We start from the raw sequence: 17,350 nt of genomic DNA, 5'->3' as shown, positions 1-17,350 counted from the left end.
TGCTTCTGTTAGGTCCTTGCCATTTCTGTCCTTCATTGTGCCCATCTTTGCATGAAATGTTCCCTTGGAATCTATAATTTTCTTGAAGAGATCTCTAGTCTTTCCCATTCTATTGTTTTCCTCTATTCCTTTGCATTGTTTGTTTAGGAAAGCTTTACCTCTCCTTGCTATTCTTTGGAACTCTGCATTGAGTTGGGTATATCATTCCCTTTCTCCTTTGTCTTTCACTTCTTTTCTCAGCTATTTGTAAGGCTTCCTCAGACAACCACTTTGCCTTCTTGCATTTCTTTTTCTTGGGGATGGTTTTGATCACTGCCTCCTGTACAGTGTTACAAACCTCCATCCATAGTTCTTCAGGCACTCTCTACCAGATCTAATCCCTTGAATCTATTCATCACCTTCACTGTATAATCATAAGGGATTTGATTTAGTTCATGCCTGAATGGCTGGGTGGTTTTCCATACTTCCTTCAACTGAGGCCTGAATTTTGCAATAAGGAGTTCATGATCTGAGACACAGTCAGCCCCAGGTCTTGTTTTTGCTGACTGTATAGAGCTTCTCCATCTTCAGCTGCCAAGAACATAATCAATCTGATTTCAGTACTGCCTTTTTGGTGATGTCCATGTGTATAGTTGTCTCTTGGGTTGTTGGAAAAGGGTGTTTGCTATAACCTGCATGTTCTCTTGACAAAAATCTGTTAGCCTTTGCCCTGCTTCATTTTGTACTCCCAAGGCCAAACTTGCCTGTTACTCCAGGTAACTCTTGACTTCCTACTTTTGCATTCCAATCTCCTATGATGAAAAAGACATGTTTTTTTGGTGTCCTTGTATGTCTCATAGTACTGGTCAACTTCAGCTTCTTCTGTTTAGTGGTTGGGGCATAGATTTTGATTACTGTGATGCTGAATGGTTTGCCTTGGAAATGAACCAAGATAATTCTGTTGTTTTTGAGATTGCACCCAAGTACTGCATTCTGGACTCTTGTTGGCTTTGAGGGCTGCTCCATTTCTTCTAAGGGATTCTTGCCACAGTAGTAGATATTTGAAGATATCAATTAAAGTTGAATATAAGCCTAAATTATGACACAGGAACCCCAGTCCTAGGTATACACCCAAGATAAATGACTTCATAAGTATAAAGCATGCACAAGAATGATCATGGTACTATGATTCCATTCATATGATTTTTTAAAAGAGGCAAAACTAATATGTAGTGATAAGTCAGAATAGTGGCTAACTTCGGTGGGAGCAATGACTTGGAAGAGTTTCAAGGGACACTACTGAGTTGCAGGAAATATATTTTCATGTCAGTGTAAATATGGCATGAATGAAGAAGAGATAAATTCAAGAAATAGTTAATGGAGATATTTAACCCTCAAGCTAATAAAGAGAACACAGGAGGAGAATTAGGATCGGGAGAATAATGAATTTAGTGCTGAACATGTTGGTTAATGGCATATGTAAAAAAGTGCTATACCCTGAGTATTTGTGATGTTTACCGAATATATGTTACACCTTAACAAAAATTTTTTTAAATAAAACTTTTCAACAGGACAAGAGAAGTCTGTAGAGTGTCAGTCCTCATCATTAGGCAGCCATGGCAGGGTTGAGGAGCAGGTGTCTAGAATTAACCCACACAATCCATTGATGTGACTTCATTCCCAAGCACCACTTTGAACATTAATCCCAAAGAGTGGATTTAACACAATGTAGTCCCTGCCCTGTTAAGTCTTACTGTTTAATGTGATCATAATATCAGTGAGGAATTAAATCTGCTATGCAAAATACTGCATGATGAGAAGATATTCAGTAAATATCTGTTAATGATCCTGTACCAAGTGAAAGGTACAGCCTACAAATGCCATAAGAATTGACAGGTTGGAGAAAATACTGTGCGCTGGCTGCTCAGATACAGTTTCTTGAAAGATGTGGGAACTAAGCCAGATTCTAAAAGGTTGGGAACCGATGCAGGTTTGCAAGGGGTGGCCTCTGCAAGTGTTTGATCTGATTTCTTTTTAGTGGGAGTACCATAGTCTTTCAAGAGGCAACATAAGTAGGAGGATTATGGACAGCCATGACCTTGCATCATGCTTTGTGAATATGTTGCTAGTTTACTAGCCATCTAAATATGGGAGACTCCATACTAAGAGGAGTAACATAAACAGAAGATCATGAGGGCTATGTGAACTATTAGATTGCAAAAGTAGTTTGGGCCCAAATCGCAGAGTGCCATGACTGTGGAACACATTCTGTGTGCAATGTTAGATGAGAGCATGATATCCATGCTTTACAATTAAGTAGCACTGGGCCAATTGTATGGCTAGCATTAGCAACAATAAATGCGTCAGCAGCTTCTGGTTCTTTCTGTGAGATGCCAAGCATCTGGATCTTTAGAATTGGATTTCTGACTGCTTTCTTTCAGAACTTTTGTTATTCTGCAGATTCAACTTCTGTTTGGACAACTGAAGGAGGAAGGCTTATATATAATAGGTTAAAAAATTATAAGACTTGGGAATCTTAGACTTGTGAATCTTAGAAAATAAAGCTAGATGCCAATAGGAATAACCTCAAGGGTGTTTATTATGGAAGTAAAGTTGTTTTAAGCCAATAATTCACTATGCAAGACTTTTGCTGGCTGAAAAAAAAAAAAAAAGAGTTCTCAGGCAGTAAAATCATTGGTGTAAATACTACCCAAAACAGCTGGACAGTTCTTTGACCTTATAATCAAAGGTATCCACTATATCGGGGCGGTGGGGGGACCATACCCAATGATTAATAGCTATAATTTGTGCATACATGAGTATTAACAGATTCTTGAAATATTTAATGAATCGTTACCTTGAAGAGCAATATTCAGGAGAAGTTGTCCTAAGTTCTCCTTTGATGTTACAAAGCAAACATTTCCTGTTTATTTATCTGTGGCTTACAAAATTTGACTATAATTTTTATTGTTAGCATAACCTTTGGTAGAATTCCATGGTGGCTCAGATGGTTAAGCGTCTGTCTACAATGTGGGAGATCTGGGTTTGATCCCTGGGTCGGGAAGATCCCCTGGAGAAGGAAATGGCAATCCACTCCAGTACTATTGCCTGGAAAATCCCATGGACAGAGGAGCCTGGTAGGCTTCAGTCCATGAGGTCACAAAGAGTTGGACACAACTGAGCAACTTCACTTTCACTTTCACTTTGGTAGAAATAAACTGTTCCCTTATTTGATAGAATTATTAGGAATAGTGGTATGAAAGTAGAAATACTATTTCAAAGTTAGACATATGATGGATTTTAGAAGAAATAGAGAACCCTGATCATTTGAAAACATTAATAATAGAGGTATAAACTCATCATTATAAATATATAAAGATATAGATAGAAATATATATAAATTTGCATAGAATAAATATATTTATGTGCCTATTTCCTATCTCTAAGAGTACTTAGAAGCAATGACAGTCCAGTAGCAGTGAACACATCCAGCACTGAGATCTTAGTTTTCAAATATCATTCTCCTCTGAAAAGGGAACTAAAAATCCTTTGAGAAATGGCTGATCCTAGAGTTGGAGCAACGGGGAAGCCAATGGCACCCCACTCCAGTACTCTTGCCTGGAAAAATCCCATGGATGGAGCCTGGAAGACTGAAGTCCATGGGGTCGCTGAGGATCGGACACGACTGAGCGACTTCACTTTCACTTTTCACTTTCATGCATTGGAGAAGGAAATGGCAACCCATTCCAGTGTTCTTGCCTGAAGAATCCCAGGGATGGAGGAGCCTGGTGGGCTGCCATCTATGGGGTCACACAGAGTCGGACACGATTGAAGTGACTTAGCAGTAGCAGCAGCAGAGTTGGAGCAAAGAAAATGCAAGCTGAACGTGCAATATATTCTTATGACAGAAAGTTAAGAAGTACATAAAGAATCTTAGGAACACGTCAAAAGGGTAAGTGAGCCTTCTTGAAAGAGTTACACTGACCAAATCTGGGACAACTGAAGTATCAAAATGAATAATGGCAATGATGGATTATAACTCACTGAGTAGAATAAGAACTCATAAGTTCACCCTGATGGGTGATGGATGGATTGATAGATACAGGAAAGAAGAGAACATTCTACCTTACAGTAGGATGCCGACTAATAATTGTAGAAGAAATGATGGAATAAGAAACTTGCCATTTTGCAGCCATCATAGTAATAATTAATTTGGGGAAGAATCATCAGAGATGTAAAACTAGTAGGTGAAAATTTTAGCAGAGCAGGATACTTAAATGGAGGCGATGTAATCCCAGCTAAGCTTCTTCAAATCCTAAAAGATGACACTGTTGAAGTGCTGTACTCAGTATGTCAGTAAATTTGGAAAACTCTGCAGTGACCACAGGACTGGAAAAGATCACTTTTCATTCCAATCCCAAAGAGGGTAATACCAAAGAATGTTCAAACTAGCATACAGTTGTACTCATTTCACATGCTAGCAAAGTAAAGCTCAAAATCCTTCTAACTAGGCTTCAGCAGTATGTTAACTGAAAACTTCCAGATGTACAGACTGGGTTTAGAAAGGGCAGAATAACCAGAGATCAAATTGCAAACATCTGCTGGGTCATAGGAAAAGCAAGGAAATTCCAGAAAAAAAATCTGCTTCTTTGACTATGCTAAAGCCTTTGACTGTGAGGATCACAACAAATGGTGGGAAATTCTGAAAGGGATGGGAATACCAGACCCGTCTCCTGAGAAACCTGTATGCAGGTTAAGAAGCAACAATTAGAACCAGACATGGAACGACTAACTGACTGATTCCAAATTGAGAAAGGAGTACAACAAGTCTGTATATTGTCACTCTGCTTATTTAACTTATATGCAGAGTACATTATGTGAAATGTTGGGCTGAAAGAATCACAAGCTGCAATCAAGATTGCCAGGAGAAATATCAACAACCTTAGATAGGCAGATGATATCACTCTAATGGCAGAAAGTGAAAAGGAACTAAGGAGCCTCTTGATGAAAGTGAAAGAAGAGAGTGAAATGGCTGGCTTAAAACTTGACATTTAAAAAATAAAGATCATAGCATCTGGTCCCATCACTTCATGGCAAATAGATGGGGAAAAATCAAAACAGTGACAGGTTTTCTTATCTTGGGCTCCAAAATCACTGCAGACAGTGACTCAGCCATGAAATTAAGTGTGCCTGCCCCTTGGAAGAACAGCAGATTAAAAGGCAGAGATAACACTTTGCTGACAGACGTTCATACAGTCAAAACTATGGTTTTTCCAGTAGTCATGTATGGATGTAAGAGTTGGACCATAAAGAAAGCTGAGTGCCAAAGAATTGATGCTTTCGAATTATGATGCTAGAGAACTCTTGAGAGTCTCTTGGACTACAGAGAGATCAAACCATTCGATCTCAGTCCTGAATATTCATTGGAAGGACTGATGTTGAAGTTCTAATACTTTGGCCACCTGATGGGAAGAGCCAACTCACTGGAAAAGACCCTGATGCTGGGAATGATTGAAGGCAAAAGGAGAAAAGGGCAGCGGAGGATGAGATGGTTGGATAGTATTACCAACTCAATGGACATGAATTTGAACAAACTCCAGGAGATAGTGAAGGGCAGGGAAGCCTGGTGTGCTGCAGTCCATGGGGTTGCAAAGAGTTGGACACGACTTAGTGACTGAATGACAACAAAGAGGATACGTAAATAGCCTCAGATTATCTCCCCATAGGGCCTTATTAATTTCGAGAAGAAAAACATAACTTTATAGAAAAGAAAGCTAGAAGTCACCACTTTAACCAAGTGATAAAAGCTGAAAACATGAGTAATGGAACAAACTGACATCAGGTGTTCCTGATATGTCGTTTCTATGTATATGTAAAACAAAATTTCAACAATATTCAAAACATTTACACCAACAAAATATTTGGGTGGGGATTTACTTTTGCTTCTGGTTTTAAGTAAACTCTGATTTTACCCAAAGATTTTTTTAGCTTAATATTACTATCAAATTTCTTAGATGTTTTATTCAGTTACATTCATGTAAATTTAGGAGTCCAGAATTCATATGCCCTCTAAGCTCTTTTCTCAAGTACAGCTCTCAAAATTGACAAGTTGCTATGTGGTCAGTTACTATTAAAGAAAACAGTCTCCTCATTTTGGGGTATTTCCTAAATGTTCATCTTATTTTTTAAAAAAATCAGAAAAAAATGTAACAAAAATCATATTTCCTGTTTTGCTTCTCTGCTAATAGAAAACAGTATATTTCAGTGCCCTTCTGAAGTAACTACATTTAGTTAACTAAATGTATATTCTGTCTATCATTATAAGATAAAACCTTTTATCTTCATTTTATTGAAGTAGTCTATCCAATAATGAAAGAAATCTCTCTTAATTAATTTACCAACAGACAGAATGTACTTAAGTAGTTGCATGTATGTAAAGATTTATTATGCCTTCAAAGTATCCGAGCCTACACTACTGCATTAGTCCAGGATTATGTGATAGGCTTTCAGAAGAGAAGGTGGGGACTACTTTAAAGAGCTTGAAACAGTATGTATCACATACAGATTACATATGATAAATTATTTTGATGATGATATTAACTTCATCTGAATTTTTAAGTAGGTAAGGAGGCAAGTCTCATTGTAGTAATTTATAAAGGGAGTAATAAATAAATATATATGTACCTCATGCAGACAAATGAAAGCTGGAGTTGTAGATAAATCAACAAATCGCTCATCTTGGATGTTAATTGTGGGTGCAGTGGCATAAATGGGGTCCTCTTGCGCCTTTCCACCTTTCTCCTCTTCCTCTTCTTGGTCTGTGTCTGTGGTACTGTCTTCCATTTTTCACAATTCTAAAATAAAATCATTCCATATTTAGCTATTTATGGATATCTTCAGTTATAAAGTAAAATTAATGGAGGATAGGATAATAAAAGCAATTAGAGTAATCTGTTCAATGAAATTCTAGGTCAGGAAACTTAGCTGCAATCACATTACTATAAAAGGCTGCTTTGTTGCAAAGATGCTCTCCATTGATACACTCAAAGCAATACTTCCGATTTTAAAGAGTAGATTATTTCACTAACTGGAAAAAATAATTAGTAACTAGAATTTAGGTTCCATGAAGGCAGAAAATAAACCTAATTTTGTTCACTGAGTATTGTAGTAGGCACTCAATTACTTTTCATTGATTGGATTAATAAACAGAACCTTTATCCTTAAAATATAGCACAAAGTTAATTCAAATTACTTTTGGAAACATAAAAAACAACAGCCTGTGGCGCCCCACTCTGCCTTGGGCATGCACGTGTGCACAAGGCCTCCGGGCTAATTGCCCGATACCCACACTGCCTGCTGCTGCCACTGCGCAGGCCTGTGTGCTTGTGCACCCTGACGCAGGCCGGTCTCTGTGCTTGTGTGCATATACTCAGCTCTTCCATCGGACTCCACTTACAAAACATAAGCTGGTATTTCAAGCTGGTGACACCAGAACGTTAAGCCAAGTACTGGCCCCTCCAAAAGTGGGTCATTTTATCACCGCACAGGTCACACATCCTTGAAACCAGCCCTGATTATTGACCATTGATTTCCTCAAGTAGTCAAGTGGACCTAGAGTCCTTTCTAAAATGACCCCTATGTTGGCTAGCAAGGTTTCTATTGGTTCACTTTGGTGGCATTGGGATGGCCGCTCCTCTGAGAGCTGGTAAGAGGCCTCCATTGCATAGAAGAATGCCAATCTAATCTGCTCTTTTGATCTCCGCATATGTGAATTTTCACTCGACAGATGAGCATACCTGCTTTCTTCTCTTACTAGACAGGATCACTTCAACTGTCATAATTTCTTTTTGCTTTAATTTTTTTTAATTTTTATGCAATTTTTAAAAGTTACTCTCCATTTTCACTTATTACAAAATACTGGTTATATTCCTCATGTTGTATGATACATCTTTGAGCCTATGTTACACCCAACAGTTTGTACCTCCCTGCTGGTAATCACTTGTTTGTCTATATATTTATGAGTCTGTTTCTTTTATATTATATTCACTAGTTTGTTCCAATTTTTAGATTCCACATATAAGCGATATCATACGGTATTTATCTTTTTTGTTTGACTTATTTCACTTAGTGTAATGCCCTCCAAGTCCATCCATGTTGCTGCAAATGGCAAAATTTCATTCTTTTTTATGACTGAGTAGTATTCCATTGAGTAGTATTCTGCATCTTCTTCATCCATTCATCTGTTGATGGACATTTAGGTTGTTTCCATATCTTGGCTGTTGTAAGTAGTGCTGCAGTGAACACTGAGGTCCATGTATTTTTTTGAATTCGTGTTTTTTCAGATATTTACCAAGGAATGGAATTGCTGGGTCACATGGTAGTTCTATTTTTAGTTTTTTGAGGAAGCCCCCATTCTGTTCTCCACAGTGACTGTACCAATTTACATTCCCGTCAACAGTGTAGGAGGGTTCCCCTTTTTTCCACATCAATGGCAGATTATGTTACTTGTGGTCTTTTTGATGTTAGCCATTCGGACAAGTGAGGTGATATCTCATTGTAGTTTTGATTTGCATTTCCCTGATGATTAGCAATGTTGAGCATCTTTTCATGTGCATTTTGGGTGGCCATCTGCATTTCCTCTTTGGTAAAATGTGTTTTCAGGTCTTCTGCCCATTTTTTGATTGATTGTTTTATTTGATGTTGAGTTGTATGAGATATTTATATATGTTGGATATTAATCCCTTATTGGTCATATCACTTGGAAATATTTTCTCCCATACAGTAGACTGTCTTTTTATTTTGTTGATGGTTTTCTTTGCTGCACAAAAGCTTTAGGTTTAATTAGGTTCCATTTGTTTATATTTGCCTTTATTTCCTTTACTTTAGGAGAGGATCCAAAAATATATTGCTGCTTTATGTCAAAGAGTATTCTGCCTATGTAATTTTAAGGTTTTGTTGAGTGCGTATTGCCTATTATGTCTATGTTATCCCTACTCTGATGATACGGCTCCTCCTTCTTTTAATATGGAAAATATGTTCTAAAATATGAATCTAGATGGCACGGCGGGCTCTGATTCCTGAATTTATTAAAGTGGTCACAGGCATATCACTGATTGATTGTTTTCTCCTCTCTAAAATGGAAGTGATAGTAACTAATTTTTCTGTTTCATAAAGAAAATGCATATTCGATGTGATAATGCCTCTGGACTTGTAGCTTCCACTGTACCATCTCCACTTTTCTGCCACAGCCATAAATTGCACATGCACTTGCCTTCCTCCTCTTGCTACAAAAACCCTTCACAGTTGTAGCATGCACTTCCATCATGAAGCACCGAATGTCTGGTTGTTTTTCTTTATGTGATATTAATAGTAATTGAGATTGTTTGGACTGCCCCTCCTTTAACACACACATTTTTAATGTCATAATACAGTTTTTTAAAAAAATAGTACCTGTTATTATTAAGGTATCACAACCTTAATCAGTTTATTGTTTAAGTCTTCAGGGAACTGGAAATGGCTTGATGACAGATCTGCTGCTGCTGCTGCTGCTAAGTCGCTTCAGTTGTGTCCGACTCTGTGCGACCCCAGAGGTGGCAGCCCACCAGGCTCCCCCGTCCTTGGGATTCTCCAGGCAAGAACACTGGAGTGTTTAGATATTTGTGTTAATAAGCTAAAATATGTACGTTCAATCATTTCATGGATGAAAAATATTTAGGGCTTTCCCAGCAAAACATTTTCTTCAGAACATCAGGTCATAACTGTTATTTTCAGTTTTTTCTTTTAGCCTTTTCTTTAAGAAATATATCAACATAACCATAGTAACTTCAACAAATAACAATTCGAGTAATTTTGTTTTATCTAAACCCTTTCATTTTCCCTCTCCACTCTCATATTATTTTGAAGCAAAACCTAGACAGCTAGACTTAATAATATATACTGAAGAACTCCCTAAATATCTCTGTATATTTGTAGAGATAGTTCTCATTTCATTTCACAGGTGCAAGGCACCCCTTTGCATAGGTATGCCACAAGCTATTCAAATAATCCCTTATTTATAAATATATGGAATGTTTCCAGTTTTCTGCTATTACAGTTTTGCAAAGTAAAGTACACCAATTTATTTAAAAGTATATTTTCAAGGCTCTTGGAATCTTTATAATCCAGATGGCATTAACCTGAAAACAGAAGCTCGGGCTATCTTCTCAGAGCATGGCACCTTTAAATATGGTATAGCTTACCTGGGCAACGAAAGAAGATGTCATGCTGAATTTGCACAAATTCCTGAGTCTGTTGATGTTTTCAGGCTCTACTATCTTGAAAACATTCTAAATATTTTACGGCAGGTAAGACATTTTACATAGGAAAGCAACTGCTACTGCTGCTGCTGCTAAGTCGCTTTAGTCGTGTCCGACTCTGTGGGACCCCATAGACGGCAGCCCACCAGGCTCCCCCATCCTTGGGATTCTCCAGGCAAAAACACTGGAGTGGGTTGCCATTTCCTTCTCCAATGCATGAAAGTGAAAAGTAAAAGCGAAGTCTCTCAGTCGTGTCCGACCCTCAGCAACCCCATGGACTGCAGCCTTCCAGGCTCCTCCGTCCATGGGATTTGCCAGGCAAGAGTGCTTGAGTGGGGTGCCATTGCCTTCTCCTTAGGAAAGCAACTAAAGGACACTAATGGAATTCTGACAGACATTATCAGACAAACTTCAACCGTTAGAAAAGAAAGAGAGAGTAAGAAAGTAAAAAACACAATAGAGGCAAGTGCAAAAGTCTCATGTGAATTAAATATAAAACACTAATAAATCTAGTTAAATATAGAGACTGAAAGGCTTTAAGTAGATACCAAAGTTTAACAGACAAAAAAAATTCAAGGATCAGTTAATATAGCAAAGCCCATTGTACTAATATTATCATGCTGCAGTCAATATGAATTAAGAGCCATAAATAAAACAACAATATATACTCATAGGCCACAATGATATAAACAAGAGAATATTTATAAAAACGTCTAAATGCCTGGTGTAAGAACTACATAGCTATCAAGCATAGTGATTCTAGAGCCATATATCTCCATAATACCTAAATCAATTACGCAAACATTTATTGAGTCATTTTATGAAAATCAAGAGTCTACAAAGGTGCAAGCGATTTACAATCTAAAGAGGGATGAATGCAGGGAAATAATTTCTATGTCATACAAGATAAGGTACAATCAGTCAGTTCAATTGCTCAGTCGTGTCTGATTCTCTGCGACCCCATGGACTGCAACATGCCAGGCTTCACTGTCCATCACCAAATCCCGGAGCTTGCTTAGACTCATGTCCATCGAGTTGGTGATACATCCAACCATCTCAGCCTCTGTCATCCCCGTCTCCTCCTGCTTTCAATCTTGCCCAGCATCAGGGTATTTTCCAGTGAGTCAGTTCCTCACATCAGGTGGCCAAAGTATTGGAGCTTCAGCTTCAACATCAGTCCTTACAATGAATATTCAAGACTGATTTCCTTTAGGATTGACTGACTTGATCTCCTTGCCATCCAAGGGACTCTCAAGAGTCTCCTCCAGCACCATAGTTTGAAAGCATCAGTTCTTTGGCACTCAGCTTTCTTTATGGTTCAACTCTCACGTGCATACATGACTACTGGAAAAACCATAGCTTTGACTATATGGACCTTTGTCAGTAAAGTAATGTCTCTGCTTTTTAATATGCTGTCTAGGTTTGTTGTAGCTTTTCTTTCAAGGAGCAAGTGTCTTTTAATTTCATGGCTGCAATGACCATCTGCAGTGATTTTGGAGCCCCCAAAAATAAAGTCTGCCACTGTTTGCATTGTTTCCCCATCTATTTGCCATGAAGTGATGGGATCAGATGCCATGATCTTCATTTTTTGAATGTTGAATTTTAAGCCAACTTTTTCAACTCCTGTTTCACTTTCATCAAGAGACTCTTTAGTTCCTCTTTGCTTTCTGCCATAAGTGTGGTGTCAGCTGTATATCTGAGGTTATTGCTATTTCTCCTGGCAATCTTGATTCTAGCTTGTGATTCATCCAGTCCAACATTTCACATGATGTACTCTGCATATAAGTTAAATAAGCAGGGTGACAATATACAGCCTTGACGTACTCCTTTTCCTATTTGGAACCAGTCTGTTATTCCATGTCCAGTTCTAACTGTTCCTTCTTGATCTGCATACAGATTTCTCACGAGGCAGGTAAGATGGTCTAGTATTCCCATCTATTTAAGAATTTTCCACAGTTTGTTGTAATCCACACAATCATAGACTTTAGTGTAGTCCATGAAGATAAAATAAACCTAAATAAAAAGCAGTTTTCTTAGAAATGTAGATAAGGCTTAAAAAGAAACTTGTATCCTAGAATTTAGATTTTAATCTGTATGTATTGGGAGCCATTACATTTTTTGCAGAGAAGTGTTATCTGAATTTGTAAAGATGTTGCTGGCAGTGAGAAGAATGGTCTGGAAAGGGTGTGAATTTGGAGGCAAGGAGACAATTTAGAGGCTTTGAGCCAGTCCCTGTGCTATGGGTAGCAGATGGATGCCATAGTGAGCAAAACCAGACAAGTCCCTGACCTCAGGGAGGTTCACAGACTGGTGAGCAAGATGGCAATTAATCACAGAATCACAGAGATAAATATAAAAATTATGAGTAACTGAAGGAGATGCTGTGAAAGCATGGATGCAGAAGCAGGGTTATGGGGCAACTACATGTTCCCAGTGAGTGCCATTCGCAGGGAAAGGTCTGCAGGGAAGCAGCCCTGACTGGAAGGTGAGGTACTGAGAGCAGTACCAAGGCAGCACCATGCTACACTGTAGGAGTCCAGAGGAGAAAGGCTGTGGCTCTATGAAGGGAAAGGACACGTACTGAGCTTTGACACAGAAAAACAAAAGGCCGCTAAAGGAGGAAAGAAGAAAAGAAAAAGCTTTAGTCCCATTGCAGAAGAACACTCAACTCCTCTATTATTCACACTTCACCTCGGGGCTAAAAGACAGAGCCAAAATAGGAAGCTTCCCAGAGAATAATTAAGCAATACACATTGCAGGGCATGCCTTGTTTTGTAAGTTACACCACTACTTCCTCTTCCCTAAAACTAAAGAGGTGATCATTTTGTCTTGATTTTGCACTGTTCAGGAAATTTGTCTTGACATTTACAAGAAACACATGCAAAAAACTGAAAACCCTGCACACCAGAGAATGGGCAGGATACACAAATGATATGACTTTGAAGGTAAAATGGCAACGCTTGTTTCAAAGTAGATGTAGCAGGAAACCACCGTATTGCCTTTTGATATCACTAGTCACTAACGGGCACACATTTTGCTTATCTTAGAATAGTGAGGTGTACTGTAAAGTCAAACTAGTATTTCTTTGCCCCACACAGAACCTGGGCATTATTTTTCATAATTTAGCATTTTTAATTGCCCTGGAAACATAATCACATGCTCCTTTCCTCATCACCCACTGCTATAAAAGGTTAGTTACATAAACATTTCTATAGTAATTCAGAGCTAGACCCCTTGGCGGACGGGAAAAGTCTGGGACACCTAATTTTTTGTTGTTTCAGTTTCCTATATTTATTAAAAAACATAGAAATGTCAAAATGAGGTTAAAAAACTGTGGTATATTTAAAGTTGTAGGGCAAGTGCCTCTCAATCCTGTCAGTGTATCTCTGTGATTACACGTGTATGCTCTTTTGAAGGTAACATTAAAGTCTACACTGAAGGCTTTTCTTTCTGAGAGGCCTCTGGTCCACAGTGTGACAGGCTCAGAATACTGGGCAGCCAACGCAACACGCAGCCTGCAGTCACCTCGGATCCAATTTACTCAACAATAACAACAAGATCATTATCAGATATTAAGACATTGGCAGTTTTAAATACAGATACAATTATTGAACTTATTCATGTCTAGGTACTTTATTCTATGTACAATTATATAATATCCTTTAGTACCATGCAAAGACAAGATTATACTTGAAACTTTTTTTATTAATAACGTATAGATACAGATTTCATGTCATGTTTTTAAGAAGAGGGAATAGAAAAGCTTTGTCATTCAAAGACCCAACAAATCAAACCACAGCTTCTTTCTGTTCCTAAAAAAAAAAAAAAATGAGACAGAAAAAGAGTCACTCAAAAAAGAATCTTGAAAAAAAACCCACAAAAAGCCATTCTTGTACAGAAAAAAATAAATAAAACCACTGCAGTCAGTAGCAGAGAAGGCAATGGCACCCCACTCCAGTACGCTTGCCTGGAAAATCCCATGGTCAGAGGAACCTGGTAGGCTGCAGTCCATGGGGCTGCTAAGAGTTGGACACGACTGAAGCGACTTCACAGCAGCAGCAGCAGCAGCAGCAGTCAGTAGATAAAATCTGGTTCATAATCAAAGTGTTAAACTAACAATGTTGCTTGGACATCCTTTAATTAAAAACATTTCATACACTTAAAACTCTTGAGAGGAAGCTCCAAGTGCATATCTAAACTTTAAAGTAAATGTTCACAGTATTAGAGAGTTGTCTTAAATGATAATATATGCATGTGTAATCAATGAGGAGGGCTTCCCAGATAGCTCAGTGGTAAAGAATCTGCCGGTCAATGCAGGAAACATGGGTTTGATATCTGGGTCTGGAAGATCCCCTGGAGAAGGAAATGGCAACTTACTCCAGGATTCTTGCCTGGGAAATCCCATGGACAGAGGAACCTGGCGAGCTACAGTCCATGGGGTTGCAAAAGTCGTACTTGATTCAGTGTCTAAACAACCACCACGACCAGTGAGGAACTGTTAACTGCCCATGATCATAGAGAACCCAGGACTCTTACAGGATGAGCTCCCTTCTCTGGGATGGAAAGATGCTGAGAGAGCTCTAGCCCCACTCCCAACTCATTTCATAGTTCTATCACTTCCTCCTGAACACCGCCCCCCCAAACACGGATATAAGAAAAGCTATCCTTTCTTTAAAGCTTCCTGCTTTCTTCTTAGAAATCTGCACTGCTAAAAGGAGCTCTATGTTACTCATTTCTGAGTGGGTATAACATATTGGGTTGTGATGGTGAGTACCATCTATGTAGAAAAACTGTCATAGAAACAGTTCTTCTACATAGATGTGAAACTGACATGATTTTTGTCTCTAACATATCCTCCTGATTGCCCCCATTAGCATGCAGCTACTCTTGCCCAGTGGTCACTTACCTGTGCACCTAATTATAAGAACATTTATATAGTCCCTTACTATTTAAACGAAACTTTCCCTCATATTGTTTTACTTAATCCTTACAACAGCCATGTTCCATAAGAATAATTATCTTCATTTCATAGGTGAGGGAATTGAAGGTCAGAGAATATAAATGATGTGACTAAGATCAGACAGCAATAAACGACAGTATTTATTCAAACCCATGTTTACTGCTCTAAATCCCTTACCCTTTTGCATTTTGCTCTGTGGGACACTTGCCATGGTCCTAGCAAAGCTCTTGCCCCTAGGCCTCCAGTAGTGGAAAGCAGGGTCAAGAACACAGGCAGGCTGATGGAATTCAACTTCTATAGCCACAAAGATGTAAGGCTAGGATGCCTTTGGGAAAGAGCAGGCCAGCAGAGTATAAATCAGAAACAAATTAATGCTTGTAGAACAGTGATTGTCAGTCCTAAAGGCCTTAAGACTGATCTGTGTAAAACCATGGGCTATAGAACCTGTTGTTATAGTTACAAAGCAAAGGAATGCCTTCACATATACGAAGTATGACAAGAAATGCTGGATCTTACATCTGCAATAATTTACAATCAATCTACAAGTCCGGTCAGGCTTCAGAAATTCAGAGTGCCTGAGAGGTCCTATTGATCTCCCTAATAGTTTCCAAATAATTTACTATTAAGCAGAGACTGAGTATCAAAGCCTGTGGGAGGTATGAAATGCCCAAGTATTTCTGGGCATTTCTGACATCTTCTGCCATCTTCTGCCAGTCTCCCAGAAGGTCTGTTAAACAGAGATTCTTACACATGTGCATACAACCTAAAATCTTCACATTGTAGGCCATTCCTCACTCTTGCTATGAAAATGTCCATGGTTTTCAAATTCTATTATCTTTGCTTGAATTAAAAAAACATGATACCAGAAAGCACATTCATAACATTCCAACATTTGTCTGTCCTATCTAATCAGACCATTGCCTTGCATACATCTTCTGTCGTTTACACCTGTTCTCTTCCCCGTGTCACAGTCAGGAGAATCTGTGCGTCTGCATGGGTCTGTTTCCTTAGCAAAGGTGTTCATGAAATATGGGACTGTCATTGCCTCCGATCTGCCACAGCCCAGGTCTCTCCCTTCTTCTTCTCCTCTCTGTCCTCCCCCTTCTTCTGTTATTCCATCTAAGACTGGGATGAGTGTCTTTTACTTAGTCTACCAGGTATGACAGCATGGGCTAATGGATCGACTACTTGGAAGTTCCTCAGTGTGGGCTTATCTCATTCCTCCCCTCCTCCTATATAACCCTGGGCAAGACATTCAGCCTCTAAGTGGCTGTTTCCTTAACTGAAAGATGATTTAAGAGTTATTGCGAAGATAAAATGGGACAGTGTATGTAAAGTCTCTGCCCAGATTCAGCATATAGTCCTCAATAAATGGCAGCCTCCTCCCATCTCTGCCTGGTTCCTCTGCTTTCATATACAGTATACCTTGGATTATTTTTATAGGGGAAAAAATAAACAGAGGTCAGCCTGGGACTGGACCAAATTATTTCAGGAATCTATGGTCTGGAAAAGGCGACCTGGGTCCTCTTTAGCATGATTTTGTCCCAGAGCTCTCCTTAGGATTTGGTGTGAGAGTCCTGGTAAATCTAATCTTCAAATCCCACTGTGAGATGTTTAAATCTAAGATAAGAAAGACTGTGTAGGATATTGGGTACTGGAGAAGCAGAAAGGGAGCAACTAAAAATTTTAAAAGTCCTTAGAAAGAATATGTGTCAACTCTGAGTCATGGAAGAGCCAACTTTTTTTTCCCCTAGATTTTATTGGTATTTATTTTTGGCTGCACTGGGTCTTTGTTGCTGTATGTGGGCTTTCTCTAGTTGCAGAGAGCAGGGTCTGTTCTCTCGTTTGGGTGCACAGGCTTCTCATTGCAGCGGCTTCTTTTGTTGCAGAGCGTGGGCTCTAGGTGCATGGGTTTTAGTAGGCGTGGTATATGGGCTCAGTAGTTGTGGCTTGCGGGGCTTAGTTGCTCTGTGGTATGTGGGATCTTCCTGGACCAGGAATCAAACCTGTGTACCTTGCAGTGGCAGGCAGATTCTTAACCACTAGACAACCATGGAAGCCCTGTGGGAAGAGCCAACTTTTCAGATAGTAAGTAAAGCAAGCAAGTTCCTTCTCC

The 17,350-nt window shown here is 39.0% G+C and overlaps 1 protein-coding gene and 1 long non-coding RNA gene across 3 annotated transcripts in view; one reads left to right on the top strand and one right to left on the bottom strand.

The window, feature by feature from the left end:
- Positions 1-9,811, top strand: part of LOC147374405 (uncharacterized) — a 106,528-nt gene extending 96,717 nt beyond the window's left edge. The window contains exon 4 of the long non-coding RNA XR_015162731.1: positions 9,476-9,811. This is a non-coding gene — a long non-coding RNA (uncharacterized LOC147374405). The remainder of the gene's footprint in view (positions 1-9,475) is intronic.
- Positions 1-17,350, bottom strand: part of CCDC146 (coiled-coil domain containing 146) — a 141,296-nt gene that overhangs the window by 111,142 nt on the left and 12,804 nt on the right. For both annotated transcript variants that reach the window (XR_015162723.1, XM_086397073.1), the window contains exon 2: positions 6,664-6,833. Coding sequence is in view for 1 of the 2 variants with exons in the window: in XM_086397073.1 (XP_086253199.1) it covers positions 6,664-6,822 (159 nt within the window). In the remaining variant the exon portion in view is untranslated. The remainder of the gene's footprint in view (positions 1-6,663; positions 6,834-17,350) is intronic.

The sequence above is a fragment of the Bos grunniens genome, chromosome 4 (assembly GCF_055505025.1).
Source record: "Bos grunniens cultivar Pamir isolate PY7600 chromosome 4, Bosgru_T2T1.0, whole genome shotgun sequence".
NCBI classification, from domain to species: Eukaryota; Metazoa; Chordata; class Mammalia; order Artiodactyla; family Bovidae; genus Bos; species Bos grunniens.
Note: the sequence above shows the minus strand (reverse complement) of the source record. Positions and strands in the feature narration are given on the sequence as shown.